The sequence below is a fragment of the Ctenocephalides felis genome, unplaced genomic scaffold, assembly GCF_003426905.1.
Source record: "Ctenocephalides felis isolate EL2017-DRISC unplaced genomic scaffold, ASM342690v1 CF-g0.4_SCAFFOLD_03374, whole genome shotgun sequence".
NCBI classification, from domain to species: Eukaryota; Metazoa; Arthropoda; class Insecta; order Siphonaptera; family Pulicidae; genus Ctenocephalides; species Ctenocephalides felis.
Genome location: NW_020539528.1, coordinates 7,182 through 23,821, shown reverse-complemented (window position 1 = coordinate 23,821; position 16,640 = coordinate 7,182). Strand labels below are relative to the sequence as shown.

The 16,640-nt window shown below is 29.9% G+C and overlaps 2 protein-coding genes and 1 non-coding gene across 3 annotated transcripts; 2 read left to right on the top strand and 1 right to left on the bottom strand.

The window, feature by feature from the left end:
* The first annotated feature begins 1,757 nt into the window (after positions 1-1,757).
* On the top strand, positions 1,758-2,928 carry LOC113382227 (ribosome biogenesis protein NSA2 homolog). Its single transcript, XM_026620739.1, has 2 exons — positions 1,758-1,869; positions 2,077-2,928. Exon 2 carries the CDS (start codon positions 2,107-2,109, stop codon positions 2,884-2,886), a length of 780 nt encoding a protein of 259 aa, XP_026476524.1. The 5' UTR covers positions 1,758-1,869; positions 2,077-2,106; the 3' UTR covers positions 2,887-2,928.
* A 2,543-nt stretch (positions 2,929-5,471) lies between these two features.
* On the bottom strand, positions 5,472-16,330 carry LOC113382226 (colorectal mutant cancer protein-like). The gene is made up of 12 exons (XM_026620738.1): positions 16,201-16,330; positions 15,625-15,763; positions 14,314-14,396; positions 13,377-13,995; positions 12,667-12,782; positions 12,255-12,487; positions 7,953-8,100; positions 7,421-7,560; positions 6,907-7,105; positions 6,293-6,487; positions 5,977-6,170; positions 5,472-5,709 (listed from the first exon to the last, which is right to left on the bottom strand). The coding sequence occupies exons 1-12, from the start codon at positions 16,318-16,320 to the stop codon at positions 5,541-5,543; spliced, it is 2,355 nt and encodes a 784-aa protein (XP_026476523.1). The 5' UTR covers positions 16,321-16,330; the 3' UTR covers positions 5,472-5,540.
* Positions 10,216-10,287, top strand: Trnag-ucc. Its single transcript has one exon. It is a non-coding gene; the product is annotated as a tRNA-Gly (tRNA).
* Positions 16,331-16,640: the final 310 nt, after the last annotated feature.

Here is a 16,640-nt window from a genome sequence, read left to right as displayed (position 1 = left end):
AAAAAAGTGACAGAACCGTACCCCGTCTCCTATCACGTCAAGACTTCTCTAACTTATTAACTGTCATTTCTATATTGGTAGCAAGCTAATTTGTCCGACAAACACCTATTTTTATTATGAAAGACCTCCTTTGCAAGACAAGCTGATGCCAATATCTTTTACAGGATTTCACACATTATCAATATTTAAGTCGAACTACATTGCGAAATCGATACAGACACTTCACTATTATCGTTCTCTCCTGGTTTGTTTATAATTTACTTGGGTTTTGGTTTATCAACGATATAAGTTGGACTCTTATTTGGTTGCACCGAGCATAGCAAAAATTTAAATTTGTGCGTCTTTTTTTTGTTTAGTTTTAAAAAAATGATGGCAACTTTTCTGTTATTATTTCATTTTTTAAAAACTAGAACTGGTCAATATCACAAATAAATCATAAAATCTTCAAACAACTATATAGTACACAATGACACTATACTTCACCCCCTGAAGTGCATTACCCCAAATATCATTTATTCATTTCTCAACGATTATATTTAACCAACGATACAAAAAAGTTCAAACAAATGGAAAATAATGTTTAAGAGTATATCGATTGCATATTTAGTAAATCAAAATTGTTATGTTGATTTAATTTTGAGTTAATTATGTTAACTTTTTGTGTAAAAATAAAGTGATTTATTTTTATGATATTTTAAGAAATATTTTAAAATATATGACATTACGATATAAATAATCATAATGACGATATAATATTTTGCAATATTTCAGGCATTTATAATTTTATTAATTAAAATATTAATTTTTAATGCATGTAAAATAACGAAAACAAGTAACTTGCAATTCGTTATATACAAATAAAATTGTGAAAACTTTTGTTTTATCATAGGGCTACATATTTCCCATATATTTAAGTATTATTCATCAATTTAAAAATAATTCAGTAATAAATCCTTAAGATTAAAAGCAATTTAGGATGAGGTTCCCAAACATCCGCCATGTTGTCATATCAAGGGAATCGGCCCTATTGTCAAAAACATTGAACCTAGAATAATTTTAAAGGGCTCACCTTAAATATAATGCACCATTCCTGAATCGTTGGGTCAATGCACAACACTAGCACAATATTATATCACGAAACAAACTTTGTTTATAACACTTTTATGTGATACACAATTTTTATTGAAAACTGACACAAGATAAACGCGTGTGAAATATATCCATTGCACAAGACGACTGAACGCGACTGACGCGATTGTACACTCGCCAATTGGGTTGCCAGATGCATAGTAATTACCTAATTATTCAAAGATGGGGCGACTGGTAGAATAGTAACCCTTTTTAACAGAAACATCACGAACGGACAACAATTTCACATACACATGTGTTATAACTTAGATTTTATCTTAGAATAAATAGGTTCAAATATTTTATTTACTCTATTTTATTTATATATATATTATGATTTAAATAACTTAGAAGTATAATTTAAAAAAAATAAAGTAAAATATTTAATTACTAGTATCATTACTAGTAAAGTAAAACATTTAAAATAATTTATAAGCACGTATAAAAAAATCTTACTTACTCTAGAAAATTACGAGCTATGATGTGAAAATCAAAGCAAGTACTTCGAAATAATTTGTTATGATAAAAGGAAATAAGATTCAATACTTTTTTTTATCTATGATTCTGTTCAACAAATTTTACAATTGAAATGAGATCATAATAAAATATGGCAACACTATTTTCGACCATTTAACTGTAGAATACATCTGTCTCCTTCTTTTCTTTTTAGACATATTGCCCGCGTGCACTTTTGACAATTAAAATATCAACAAATAAAGCAGTAATATAATATTTTAACAAGTGAGTAATTTATTTATATATATTCAAGTAATCTAGTTTTAATTACATTAAATGTTTGATTCGATCGATTAATTTTTTTTTAATTTAATTTTAGGTTATGCATGTTTGCTCACATAAATTTATTTATACATTTTAATATCTTCTGCTATTAATGTTATTATAATATCATATTTATAAATAACGTTTAATATGTGAAAAATCTTTTAGGTAGAAAAAGTGTGAATAACAAATTGAAACATGCCACAAAATGAATATATTGAGAGGCACCAGAAATTATATGGTCGCCGTCTCGATTATGAAGAACGTAAAAGAAAACGCGAGGCAAGAGTGCCCCACAAACGAGCAGAAATGGCACAAAAATTAAGAGGTATTAAAGCTAAAATCTTCAATAAAGAACGCAGGAATGAAAAGATTCAGATGAAAAAGAAAATCAAAGCACACGAAGAAAAGAAAATCAAGAAGAATACAGAAAAGGTTGAAGATGGAGCATTACCCGTTTATCTTTTGGACAGAGGTGTACAGAATCGAGCCAAAGTACTCTCTAATATGATCAAACAGAAACGTAAAGAGAAGGCCGGAAAATGGGATGTGCCTATTCCAAAAGTCAGAGCTCAGGCAGATGCTGAAGTATTCAAAGTTTTATCATCAGGAAAGTCCAGAAGGAAAGCGTGGAAGAGAATGGTTACAAAAGTTACTTTTGTTGGTGAAGGCTTTACACGTAAACCTCCAAAATTCGAAAGATTTATCAGACCTATGGCTCTTAGGTTCAAAAAAGCACATGTTACCCATCCTGAATTAAAAGCTACTTTTTGTTTGCCTATCATAGGTGTTAAGAAAAATCCAAATTCTCCAATGTACACGAGTCTTGGAGTAATAACAAAAGGTACTGTTATAGAAGTAAATATTTCAGAATTAGGTTTAGTAACGCAAACTGGTAAAGTTGTTTGGGGTAAATTTGCTCAAGTAACGAACAATCCTGAAAATGATGGATGTATAAATGCTGTTCTGCTTGTTTAAACTATAAGTGTAAATATTTTAAATAAAATATAAATAACAAAAGACTTGTTTTCACTTTAATTAAATAAGTATACTTTAATTTTTTTTTCAGTGTAAATTGTCCTGAATATGTTTTTCTCCAATAAACATCTATGAAACTCCTTTCTGAAAATTCACTTTGATCCAATAATGTACACGAATAATTTTTGAAAATCATTTAGAATTTTTGAGCATGCATTTGTCAATAAGCATCTACATAATCAGCCACTTGCATCAAAATTATGTCTTGAAAATTTATTAACAACATTTAAATCCTAATTATGAGGTTTTTAATGGTCCATTCATGTTCAGGAATTGTGCTGACTGTTTGCAACAATAATAAAAAAAAATTTTAAACACATTAGAATTATTTCTTTTACAAATGTAATAAATAAGATAAGAAAATGTGTGGTTTTATGTGTATTACTGATATGCTTGATAACATGTTTTCTACATACTCTTTTACATGTACCTGCTGGAGTTTATAGAATAAAATACAACACTGCGTTTAATTAAAAATGACTAATTAAAGCTTTTAATTCAATTGCATCATTTATAAATAATATTTATATTTATTAATATATATTTGGCTTTATATAAATCTATATAATAGAAAAACACATAATAAATTTATGTATCTGTGGAATGGTTATAACAAGTTGCTTGAGAGCCAATATTTACTGTAAGCTTTTCATAGATATATATGGAAGATATATTATCTATGGAAATTTATATAATGTTAGCCTTTACAGTATGCACATCTTTCTTTTTTGTGTAGTGCGTGATATTTTATTACTCACATACACTACTACTATAACAGAGTGCCTAATTTATTCACGAAACTATTTCATTAAACAAAAATTGGGGCACATTACAAAATTTGTTGTTGGTTCATTTACACATTCGATCATTTCCTGTATCAAAGGCAGCTAAAAATGAATAAATAAAATCAATTATAAAGTTGAAACATTGTTTAATTCGATACGATTCGCAAGCTGAGATCCTAAAAATTTTCATATTCAACATAACATGTGTATAGTCTCTGCCAATTTAAATCAAAAATATTTTGCAATCATTCTATAATACAATGTTTCAATTAAATCTTAACATGCAAACTTTTTAATGACTGCTATTCAAAACATGAAAAATAGTGTTTAAATTAAACGGTAAAATATTGATAAATGATGCAACCTCTTCCACAGATTTATATATTATAATACAACTTATAAAATCTCTTTGAAATATGGCATATACTTGATAACAACTTATTCTCATTGTATAACAACTAAACTTTTATAAACTTGCAGTTATTATTTTAAGTACACAATATAGCATGATACACATGATTTTAACTCGAAGCATTTTTGAAATGTAAACATTACTCTCATCCTATATCATATATCATTATTGCTAATAATTATATACATAATATATAAATATATGACACAAATAAATGTAAAAAGCCACATGTGATAATAGACTTAAAGCTAGAATGACTTAGAAACAACTCTGCATGAAAAATAATTTCAAATAACATTTATAATAATAGCTAACATAACTGAATTTGCCAGAAAATTAAGCATTTTATGCAGATGCTTATTTTTTTGATAATGATTTTCTACTCCGTTTTGCCACTATAATTTTGGCTTGCATAAAAATGATCTATTTAAGCAGAACATGTTAACATATAATGATACCATATACATCAAAGATGTTTTACGATATGTGAAAATAATTTTTTCAAATGCAAATATTTTTTTATGCATTTACAAATTTAAAGTGTATTAAATAATTTTAATGCCGCACTTTTTGAATGTGTATGCTGATATGCGAACGTTTAGTTATATAATGATGATAATACTTGTTTACTTTCATTAAAATTAAATTTTTATTCATAATTTAAATTCATGTAAAGTTATTTTGCTGATCCATTGCGAAAAATTTCAGGTAAATTTTTAAGTTGTTTGATATTATAACCTTTATTTTATTGAGTCAACTCAGATTTACTTTAGTTAGATTTAATTGTAAATTAATTTAGTGTTACTAATTCGCAAATTTTCAATTTTTGAAGTTTTATTTAACATTCATATTCTTTTATGCGATTGCACATACTGAAAATCATGCAAATATATATACATACAAACACACAAACATATATATATATATATATATATATATACATATATACATGTGTGTGTGTAATATGTGTGTATGTGTAATCGATTATAATAGCATCAATGCTTGAAAAGATTTGTTTAGAAAAACCATTCTTGACCCTGTGAAAGTTTTCAGTACTCGGAACTTTATACATAGAGTCCTTTGCAACCATTCTAAGCATTATTTCGCGCAAATGTCAATATCACAAAATATGATAATAGTTTAGTATCAATTTGTGATATTACCATTGTATGTAATATCAGTACATACTGTCAAATCTTTAAATTTTTTATAAGATACCTTAAATATATGTTCAATGCAAATTCATTTAAAATTAGCTGATAAAATAAATGTTAGATACATTTTTTATTTGTCACACAGCGCAATATTCATTGTTTGTTACTTAATTACTTATCAATATGCACATAATTTAATTAATTTACCTTGTTAGATCAAGAACACATCAATATAAGTTTATTTTATAAAGTAGTTTCTGGCCCTTGAGAAGGTGATATACATTTGATTCGTCCATGTACTTGAACAGATTCAGAATGATCCATTTGCTCTAAGCCGAGAAGTTGTTGTTCAAGTTTGCGCACTCGATTTTGATATTTTCTTTTGCATCTTTCCAAGCACAGATTTAAATTACTGCAAAGTTAAAAAAATTAATAACACTCAATGTGTAAGTCTGAAAAAAAATGGTATAATATTTACATGAAACACGAGTGATGATTCACATCACATTTGATAATAATATACAAAACTTGATATATACTTGATATAGATTTATACCACAAACTTTAGTAAAGAAGAATAGAAATTACATCAATCGATATAAAAGAAATGAATATAAATAAATAGCTAACGCCTCAATTTTACATATTCAATTTTAAATAAAGATATCAAATTTTATACATGTTCGTTTCCTTAAGTTCTAGCATTGCGTTCTGAGCCTGTATATTTCTTTCTTCTGAAGATTTAGCTGCTGCTTCTAAAGATCCGGCGAGACTTTGCAGTCGCGTCTTAAGCCTGGCCTCACGTGCCAAAGCATCAAGTAATTCTCGCTCAACTCCGGCCGCGTGTTCTGCTTCGGAGTAAGATGAACGATCCTTAAAAATAAACATATTTTTGGAATAATAATTATTTTTCATAATGTTGCTATACAATAAAAATATTCAAACTCATAAATCACGTCAACAAATCAACAAATCAACTTAACATTAGTGTTTACCTTATTTTGCCTTGCTAACGAGAGCAAGGCCTCTGTATCTGCCAATTGCGCCTGCAAATGACGCAAGGCGGCTTGAGCTGCTCGATGAGAAGCTTCGAGTGCACCATGCCTCAATTCAGCAGCTTTACGTTCACGTTCAGAGGCAAACAACTGTGCTCGGAGATCTGACCTTTCTTCACGCATTGCCATTAGTTCCTGAAAATTTATCGATTGTACACTTGATGTCTATCTCATAAATATTCACAATACATATATAATACTTTTTAAAGGAATATAAAAAAATTCTACCAAGATATGTTCATTTCAAAATAATGGGTGTAAATACTGATGGAAACGTCGTTTTATTCGATTAAATTTATTTTTACATGAGTTGGCTAAAATAGCTAAAAAATTGAGTAACATTTTCGTATCATTGTTATTATCTACTCAAGTATTTTCATTCAAAATTTGCAATTCCTTGGTACAATAATGTGATGAGGTTAAGTGGAGTTATATCCTAACAGATCCAGCTATGGATGCGATAAGCCCAACTCCATAATAGATAAATCAGTCAGAAAACGCCTGATATCTCTGTAAAAAACTTTAATAAAGTACAATGCATACGCGCTACATACCTGCATTAGTACAGCTGTTTCCAAATCCATTCTTCTTATCTGCTGCCCTTTAAGCCGCGGCTCAACAATATCTACCGCATGCAGACATTCGAGTACAACAACAGTACCCTGCACATTAGCCCGTTCTGCTTTGAGTCTGGACATCATAGCCCGCAGCTCATTTTCGTCTTCTGCTGACCATGGCTCGGAAGTAACAGCACTGAATGTAAATGATAAATAAAAATATAATGTGACGTTCAATAAAGTTATACATATTCTATACTGAATGAATTAACTTCATTGGATGCTGATATATGAAATATAAAATTTAAAAAAATTCTTGAAAATACGGGCTAATTAAAAGAAACAGGGTCATACTCATAATGCTGGTAGACTTATGTTACAGAAACAATCTCGATATCACACATGGTAAAACCCGAAAAAGTACAGAGTACGGACAATACCAAATCGTCAAAAATAATTTCAGAAAGGAATGTAGGTGTAAATTACAATATAAATATGAAGAATATATCACCTATTAGCGTAAAGTGTTTTAGCATCTTGCCACGGTCCCGTGCTGACCATCTGTGATCCCCCTTCTGCTTGCAAACGTGCCAATAGGTGCTTTGCAACAGTCTCTGCGGTTTTCCTGCTTTCTTTCGCTATCCTTAATTCCTGTGGTATGAAAATTCTTAATCCATAAATAATTAGATTCTGAGCAATTTATACTAGATTTTAAATCATTTTTTGCGAGGATTTAAAATAATGTTTATTAAATATATCATATATTCGAATCACATATCGATTTTTTCCATTTTCGCCATAAGGCAAAAACAGTGTTTCCCCAAGTCTCACATGGCTGAAATTTCATAGTTAAGGGTCGTAATTTAAAAATAAACTTGACATTTATTTTAAGAATAGAACATTTTTTTACCAAAGAAAAAATGATGTAAGTATACATTAAATGTTGCAAATATTGAATATAAAAAATTTGAAAACCCCAGTCCACATAATGTCTTTGTTACAATTCATTGATATACTAGTTGTTATTAGTCACGCAGATGTACCTCGTCATTTTCTGCCTTCATTATAGCAGCTTGGCTTTCTAATAAAGCTAGTAGAACGTCGTAAGCTTCCACTGTTCGATCGCTGTAATTTAGTGCCACCTGTAAAGCCGTTGCATTCGATTCGTAACGCCCGCACAATAAAGCCATTCTGTAAAAAATCGTATGCAAGTTATTAACAAAAAAAGTCGATCCTATTTAGCCGAAGCCGAAGCCGTTAATAAATTCTCTTCTGTAAATAAAATATTTACTGCATATTCTTATTGTTATGTACCTTATAGAGGGTTCTTAGTCTCAACTCAATAATGCAGGTGTTTACTTCAACAAACCACTTTAATTCTAATCTCGCTCGATAAGTTCGTTCAAAGTTATGTATTACTATTGTTCTTTTCCGTTAAAAATAACTGAACATGAGATATCACATGAAAGCCATACTATACACAATTGGTGCCACCCTAGTATTTAAACGGTTTATACGTCGTGCCTCGAGGCAAATTGCTTCAACTTTCCGTACCGCAATTTGAAAATTTTAAATACTTTGAAAAAAATTGATTTTTGAAAAAAAAACTGAACATTTTTTAAAAAAATGATTTTTTTATATCTTGAAATTTTTGAAAAACATAATTTTTGCCTAAGATATGCCAAAATGTTCAGAAAGTTTTGAAACGTAAAGATGTATAGAAATTTTCATCTTCGAATTTTTCGCGATTACTATAACTTACCTATAGTCCAGTCATTTGGTCAAAAAAAGGCTGTTGCCGGTACAGTACTCCGGGAATTCTGAAAATTAGTAATCTTATAGATTTCGAGGTGCTCTTTACGAAAATCAACTTTGCCACTTTGCACTTTGAACTTGACCACATTCTCTCTAATAAATATATATTTTCAATGTTAGATTAAGAGAATAAGATCTAGAAATAAAATAATTCAAATATTTTTCTGTTTTTTGCTGATTTTTTAACACTTCAATAGCAAAGTAGCTATAAACAAAATTAAACTAGAGAAAGCTTTCTATAATTTATTCAATATCTTTTATTTTGTTAAACCAATTATTTTATTTCTAGATCTTATTCGCTTAATTTAACATTGAAAATATTTATTTATTAGAAAGAATGTGGTCAAGTTCAAAGTGCTGTCATATATGGAGAGATTTGATACTGCTCAAACTATCAATTTTACAAAAAAAAAAAACGGTTTTCTAAAGAATTGTAGGAAATTTTATCTAGTTTAATTCGTACATAGATACTTTTATCGTAGAATGAGCCAGAAAGGAGTTATTTTAAAAAAGCTGTTTTTTGACGCCATTTTTCCAATATGGCGGCAACTTGCCGTTCAAATTTGAGGTGGCAAAGTTGATTTTCGTAAAGAGCACCTCGAAATCTATAAAGATTACCTATTTTCAGAATTCCGGAGTACTGTACCGGCAAAACGACCAGATGACTGGACTACTACGGAAAGTTAAAAATGGTGCAACTTATAAATAAAATGGAAATATTTTCAATAATATCTCGAACAATTGATGAGATAGAGTTTTAAAAACACCCTTGATATTATACATAAATTCGTTTAAATGCTAGAGTGGTGCCGATTCTGTATACAAATGTGTCTATAAACAAAATTAAACTAAAGAAAGCTTTCTATAATTTATTCAATATCTTTTATTTTGTTAAACCAATTATTTTATTTCTAGATCTTATTCGCTTAATTTAACATTGAAAATATTTATTTATTAGAAAGAATGTGGTCAAGTTCAAAGTGCTGTCATATATGGAGAGATTTGATACTGCTCAAACTATCAATTTTACAAAAAAAAAAAACGGTTTTCTAAAGAATTGTAGGAAATTTTATCTAGTTTAATTCGTACATAGATACTTTTATCGTAGAATGAGCCAGAAAGGAGTTATTTTAAAAAAGCTGTTTTTTGACGCCATTTTTCCAATATGGCGGCAACTTGCCGTTCAAATTTGAGGTGGCAAAGTTGATTTTCGTAAAGAGCACCTCGAAATCTATAAAGATTACCTATTTTCAGAATTCCGGAGTACTGTACCGGCAAAACGACCAGATGACTGGACTACTACGGAAAGTTAAAAATGGTGCAACTTATAAATAAAATGGAAATATTTTCAATAATATCTCGAACAATTGATGAGATAGAGTTTTAAAAACACCCTTGATATTATACATAAATTCGTTTAAATGCTAGAGTGGTGCCGATTCTGTATACAAATGTGTCTACTATTGCCAGTACACGCAACGAACTCTTATAGCGTCGGTGGTGTAATGGTCAGCATAGTTGCCTTCCAAGCAGTTGATCCGGGTTCGATTCCCGGCCGACGCAAATTTTTTTTTATATGAATAATAAATTTTTATAACTTTAAATTGATTTTCGACTTAACAATTTTGTTAGTTAACATTTTAATTAGAATTCAATAAAAAATATTCAAATATGAGATCAGTAGGTATATTTTTAAATTATATTCATGACGCAGTCTTGACTAGTCTTTTGATTATGTATGTGAGTATGTATGTTTGAATTGGAATACGTATACATTAGTGATGTGCCAAGTCGAATCAAGTGATTCGAATCATTCGAATCAAGCCTTTAACGACTTGATTCGAATCAGATTTTACTTGATTCGAATCAACTCGCATCAAGCCGCGAAATATTTACTGTGATAAAATATGAACACAAATTTTTCATAAATATAAAATTTTTCATAAATATAAATATAAAAAAATGTTTTAATTTAATTCAATATTATAATAATATAAAAAATAAATATCATAAATATAAAAAATAAATAATGAATTAAATCATGCGAGCCACCCGACTTTAATATGCTTAAATGTATCAGCCAACTCCAATCGTCTTTGTGTGACTTTAACCGCATTCATCGACTAACTATATCATCCGACTTCATATGACTCAAACCGAATCAAGCGGCGATATGAGTTATTCCGACTTCATGACTCAAACCGAATCAAGCGGCGATATGAGTTGTTCCGACTTCATATGAGCCAACTCGAATCAAGCGGCGATATGAGTTGTTCCGACTTCATATGAGCCAACTCGAATCAAGCGGCGATATGAGTTGTTCCGACTTCATATGAGCCAACTCGAATCAAGCGGCGTTATGAGTTGTTCCGACTTCATGAGCCAAACCGAATCAAGCGGCGTTTCGAGTTATTCCGACTTCAATTCTGATTCGAATCATCCCGACTTCAAGCCGTTCGAGCGATATGAGTTAGTTAACCGTATGGGCGATACAATGCGTCGTCGTTCTTGCGTGTTTATTTATTTTACGGAGCGCTGAGAGCGATTTTATTCGTGAAATATCAATACCCAATTTTGATAATAATTAAGTGTTTTAGATTTTAAATGTTATCAGAATAAACCACTCGAAATTATGAAACGAGTTTCGGAAATCTTTCAATATAATTCTCTTTCGAAACAATTACTAAACACCAGAAAGTCAGTAAATAATATGTTAACTTCTGATTATATAAGTAATGGCAAATTCACATTAATGAAATTAACTTTCAGCTCTCAGTTTAGATGCGATCCTTTACTGATTACATAGTAAAATAAACAATCGACCCATGATTCCAAATATTATTTTATATGCTTTAGTGATGCACAATTGTTTGGTAATCTATTATTGTAAATTAATTTGAAGATATGTTTTAGCCGTCCTCAAAATTACATCATTTTTAATAATTTTCAGAATATACTTTTTGATAGTGATTTATGTTTACAATTTCTACTTTGTCGGTTATATTGGTTAAACTGACAATTTTGATTATAAATTTGGATCACTTTTACTAAATTAATACATCCATGAATTTTTTTTGTCCATATATATACTTGATTCGAGTTGATTCGAATCATGATTCGAATCAGGTTTTTTTCTGATTCGAATCATTCGAATCGGGAATTTTTCGAGTCGGCACATCACTAGTATACATATATGTATATATGTACGTCCATGCAAGTTGTATGATATAACTAACAAATGCATTTCTATATGTATGTAATCGTATGTATATACGTAATCGTATGTATGCATCTTTTCGTTTATGAAGCAAGCATTAACGGCGGTTTTAATGAACACAAAAGAAAAGTAGAGGTTTAACTCGGTATAATTATTATTGAATCCGGCAAACATCTAAGCATGGCATGCGTAAATGCATTTTCTTCGCTATATAAAACATTTATATAAACATGTTTATATATTTATTTATATACTATCATTAATTATGTATATGTATTGAGTTGGAAATAGAAACAGTTAAAATATAACATACCTATCGCAATGCGCTTTGCTTTCTTGCAGGGTCAATGTCAGTACTGTATTATTTGCTTTGAGATGTTCCAGTTGTGCAATAGTTCGTTCCAACTCTAATTCTAATCGCAAAACTTCTGAAGGGGTACTGGATATTGATCCATTCAAAGTGTCAGTTAATAAATAGGATTCGTGAAGACCCGACTGATTTCGTAAGTCAGAAACCAAATGCTCTGCAACTTCTGTTGTACAAACCTGTTCAAATTGAATATGTTTCAAAACACTGTTAAAAGCATATAAAATGCATCTAATAGAATGTTAAAGAAAGCAAACAGTTCTCAGTATATTTATCGCTGAAAACCACTTAATTACTTACAGTTAAGCCGTTTGAAATGATATTCAATTGTAAAGAAAGTGTTTAGTCAATTACTTACACCAGTATTTAAGATATCAGTGCCTGTAATATGTTTTTCATCAGTCGTACGACGAAGGCGAACACGCTCGGCCATTTTTGACACTGGCGCTACATTTCCAGACCTTCCTAAAGAACCTGTTTAAAATGACAAATGTATTGAATGAAACTAGAACTCGTAAGGTCCGTGCATATTATATTTTAGTATGTTCATCAAGACCAGGTACACTATGCTATACATTTTTTAGCAATCAATTACGAAGACCTTTTCGTTATAAAGTAAATAGGACGATTCCCAAACAATATCTTTCAAACCGTTTTTGAATTTTTAAAATCGATTCAAGATTGTGGGCTAAAACGTGAAAAAAAATTTTTACACTTTTCTGTTAATTACAAAAAGAACGACCTTGCCGGTCGTCGCACCTTATTAATGAACGCAAGTCCTTAGGATTACATCGAATGGCTTTCAAATTTTTGACATCGGTTCAGCGGTTTTTGAGAAAACGTCCATGAAATATTAAAAATCGGCACATAATCACATCATACATACATAAACAAGCATACACACACATACTTTTTCCAAATTTGGTATCATTCGATTCAAAATGACTCGAAACGTTGAGAAAACAAAACAAAAAAAAAAAAATCGGATTTTCTCGAGAAAACATAAACTTCTCTTTCGGGAAGTTAATAAAACTTTGATATTCTTTAGACAAAAGTAATAATACTTACTATGTACATGAACTGGCGAAGAGCTTCTATTTATCTGCAACACTAAACTGTTACTTTTTGCATGAGTCGGCCTTTGCTGCTGAACATTATTGACAGATCGTTTATCCATATTAGATCCATTAATTTCATAATCATTTACAGTATCTGCGGCACAATCCTTCTCCATTTTATTGACGTCTTCGACATTAGTAGTTTTGCTGTTGTCATGTATCAAAGCAAATTCATTTTTATCCGATACAGATTGGTTATCTATGCAACTAATATCATTCAGTGTTCCAGTAAGTCTTCCTAAAGGTAACGTTTCATCTAAGTCATGCTCGCTCGTGTAAGTATTTGATCGTTTAATAGAGTTGTCGGTGCTTTTTTCATTGTCACATGCGGAGTCTTCGACGTATTCTTGACAACTCGATTCATAATTCCGTTTAGTCGCTAATTTCGCTTGCAAATGTGCAACCTCCTGGCGCAAACTCAAGATTTCTTCTTGAAGAGCAGCAACTTGAGTCGCACTAGGCTGTGTTTGTGATTTGGTCATCAACGGAGACAAAAACTGTTGATGACTAAGAATTGATGCGGTGAATTCAGGACGGTTTTGAACAGAAGGACTTTCAGTGGCAGACCGCTGAAAATTGATATGAAAATTATATAAAATCATCTATATAGTCTCTGAATTGAACAAATGTATTATATTATAACAAGAACATATAAGATACATATAAGATCATAAGGTGATCATTTAGTTCACTATAGTATGTGATAATCTAAGAAAATATTCCTCTTTAGGTGAATTTTTAATTAGATTTATATGAAAGAAAAAATATTATATTAAAGATTCAATAGTACTACTACTATTTTTACCATAAAAAATGATTCCTAATAATTAAAATAAGTTTTTACCAATTCACAGAGACACATTTGTAAAAACAAAGTTACAACTTACTGTAGCTTTTACTTCTTCGATATCACTCTCGTCTTTATTCGTGTCAGTTTCATTGGCATCGCAGACTGAACTTGATTCAATTTCTGCAAGTTATGAAAAATAAATTACCTATATAAATAAAAATATAATAGATGAATTATTTAAAATAGTTTAATGCTCCATAGTTAATTTAATTGTATGATTTTATTAAATTTTTTATTTTATATTTTAATAGTTGGTATTTTTTAAAAACTATAACAAAGTTATAAATATAACAAATGAAATTAACGTATTTATATATTCATCGTGTAAGCAGCATTCAAATATATATAAATAGTTAAAAAATATACAATTGTTAAATCTTTTTTTCTTATTTTTGTTTAATTGTTAAAAAACAAAATCATTGTTTGTTTAACAAATCGCACACGCGGTTTAGTACACTGCATGATAGGCAGATCCTTTTGCAATTATTTTAATTGCATTTTTTATTACAATCAAATACAGTAAATACAAAATGCCTCATAGTTTCAAAAACTTTAGATTCATATTAACGCAACATTAACCATTCCGTAGTTTCGGCAGAAATAACGCTAAAAACGGTTTGAGAGTTTAATAATAACAAGTTATATCGTAAATTTTAATTTTCGTTCTGATGAATAAAGATTTCAGAATACAAGATTCCTAATATAAAACAAATACAAGATTCATATTAAGCAAACATTTCTTGTAATAATTTTTAACTTATTGCGGAAATTAAGTAGTTTTTCTTAACCAATAAAAAGATTTTTTTTTAAAAAATCACAGAAGATCCGTTATTTAATAATAGATTCGTTATTTTTATGGATTTACACTCTATCATCCTGCTTGTTAATTACAATCTGAAAAAGATTTACTTAATCACACAATTCATTATTTTTATAAGGCGACGTCCATTAATCACGTGAGCCTTAATAGGTGAGAGTTGAGAAATATCACGTGAAGGGTCTCATGTGAAAATTTGTGCATTTATGTTTTACCTAAATTAAAAAAAAAATCTAAAATTTTTCAGACAATATTGAAATATGTTACGATTTTTTCTAGGTACTAAAAATGCACGTAATGTTTGGTGAGGGAAGGAGGTCATTTTAAATATCACCACGTATCTCCAAGGCGGAGGAGGTCCCAAAAATCTCCAGAAATCGATCACGTGATTAATGGACGTCCCCTAAGTCTTAAAACGGACAAGATTTAATTGTGATTGTGACATACATAGAAAGTTTAGGGAATTAGGAAATACAAATATTATCGCGTATATTAACTTCGGCTTTAGTGGTATTAGAGAGAATAGTTTACCGGATATGTCGGCTTCGGCTTCCTCTTCCATGATGGCCGCCTGTTGTCTTTGGTGCAGCTTCCGACTCAGTTCCGCTATCACGCAGTGCAGTTCAGTAAGCCTGCCTTCGTGCGCTGTACCTAGGGCCTCTAGACGAACCTTTGGAATAAATTATGAATCACAATCGTAACTCCAATAAACCCATTAAAAATTAAATACACACTCGAATGAAAAACCATCTTTTACAACTCCGTCAATTAAAGTTCTACCGGTTCAGAAACCATTTATTAAGTAATTATAAAAAAATATAGAAAAAAAATTAAATTGAATTACAATTTCTCATTAGTATTTATATCAATTAGTATCGGTATTTATATCAATTAGCTTTAGCAATTAATTATTAGCTGCAGTAATAGAATGACTGAAAGCCAAATTAGACCTTTGTGATCCGCCCTACCCTATTTTTTTTTAAATCCCAAACAGTGTTTCACTAATAGTTTCTAAATTAAGTAAATATTTCATAAAATCATTCATTGGCACTTTCAACAGTTTTTAATCTTACGTAAATAATTTATTTCCTTTCAAGATTAAAATACCTGAGCTCTAGACCTTTCCTCTTGTTCTATTTTGAGTTTTGTCTGCAGGCGATCGCGTTCCCTGCTGCAGATCTGAAGCTGCGCCGAAAGATCAAGTACTTCGGCCTTCAACGCAGACATCGCTGCCAAGTGCAACTGAAATTTGAAATAAACTTGATAAATGTATAGCTCTAACAGCCTCTAACATAATTTATGAATGGATGAAAATTTAAATATTATATAATCGGCGCTTGTAAAACTAAAACATATTATATAATTCAAAAAAATATTACACCAACGTAATCATGTAAATTTACCTTTAGTTGAATAATAGTACGAAGGTTTTAGGAATATGTTCATGTTTAAAAAATTCTTTAATCTATAATTTTCACGAATTTCAAAATTATTCCTTTCATATATATAGCATTTTCTCTTCCAAATATTACTGTAACGAGATTTAG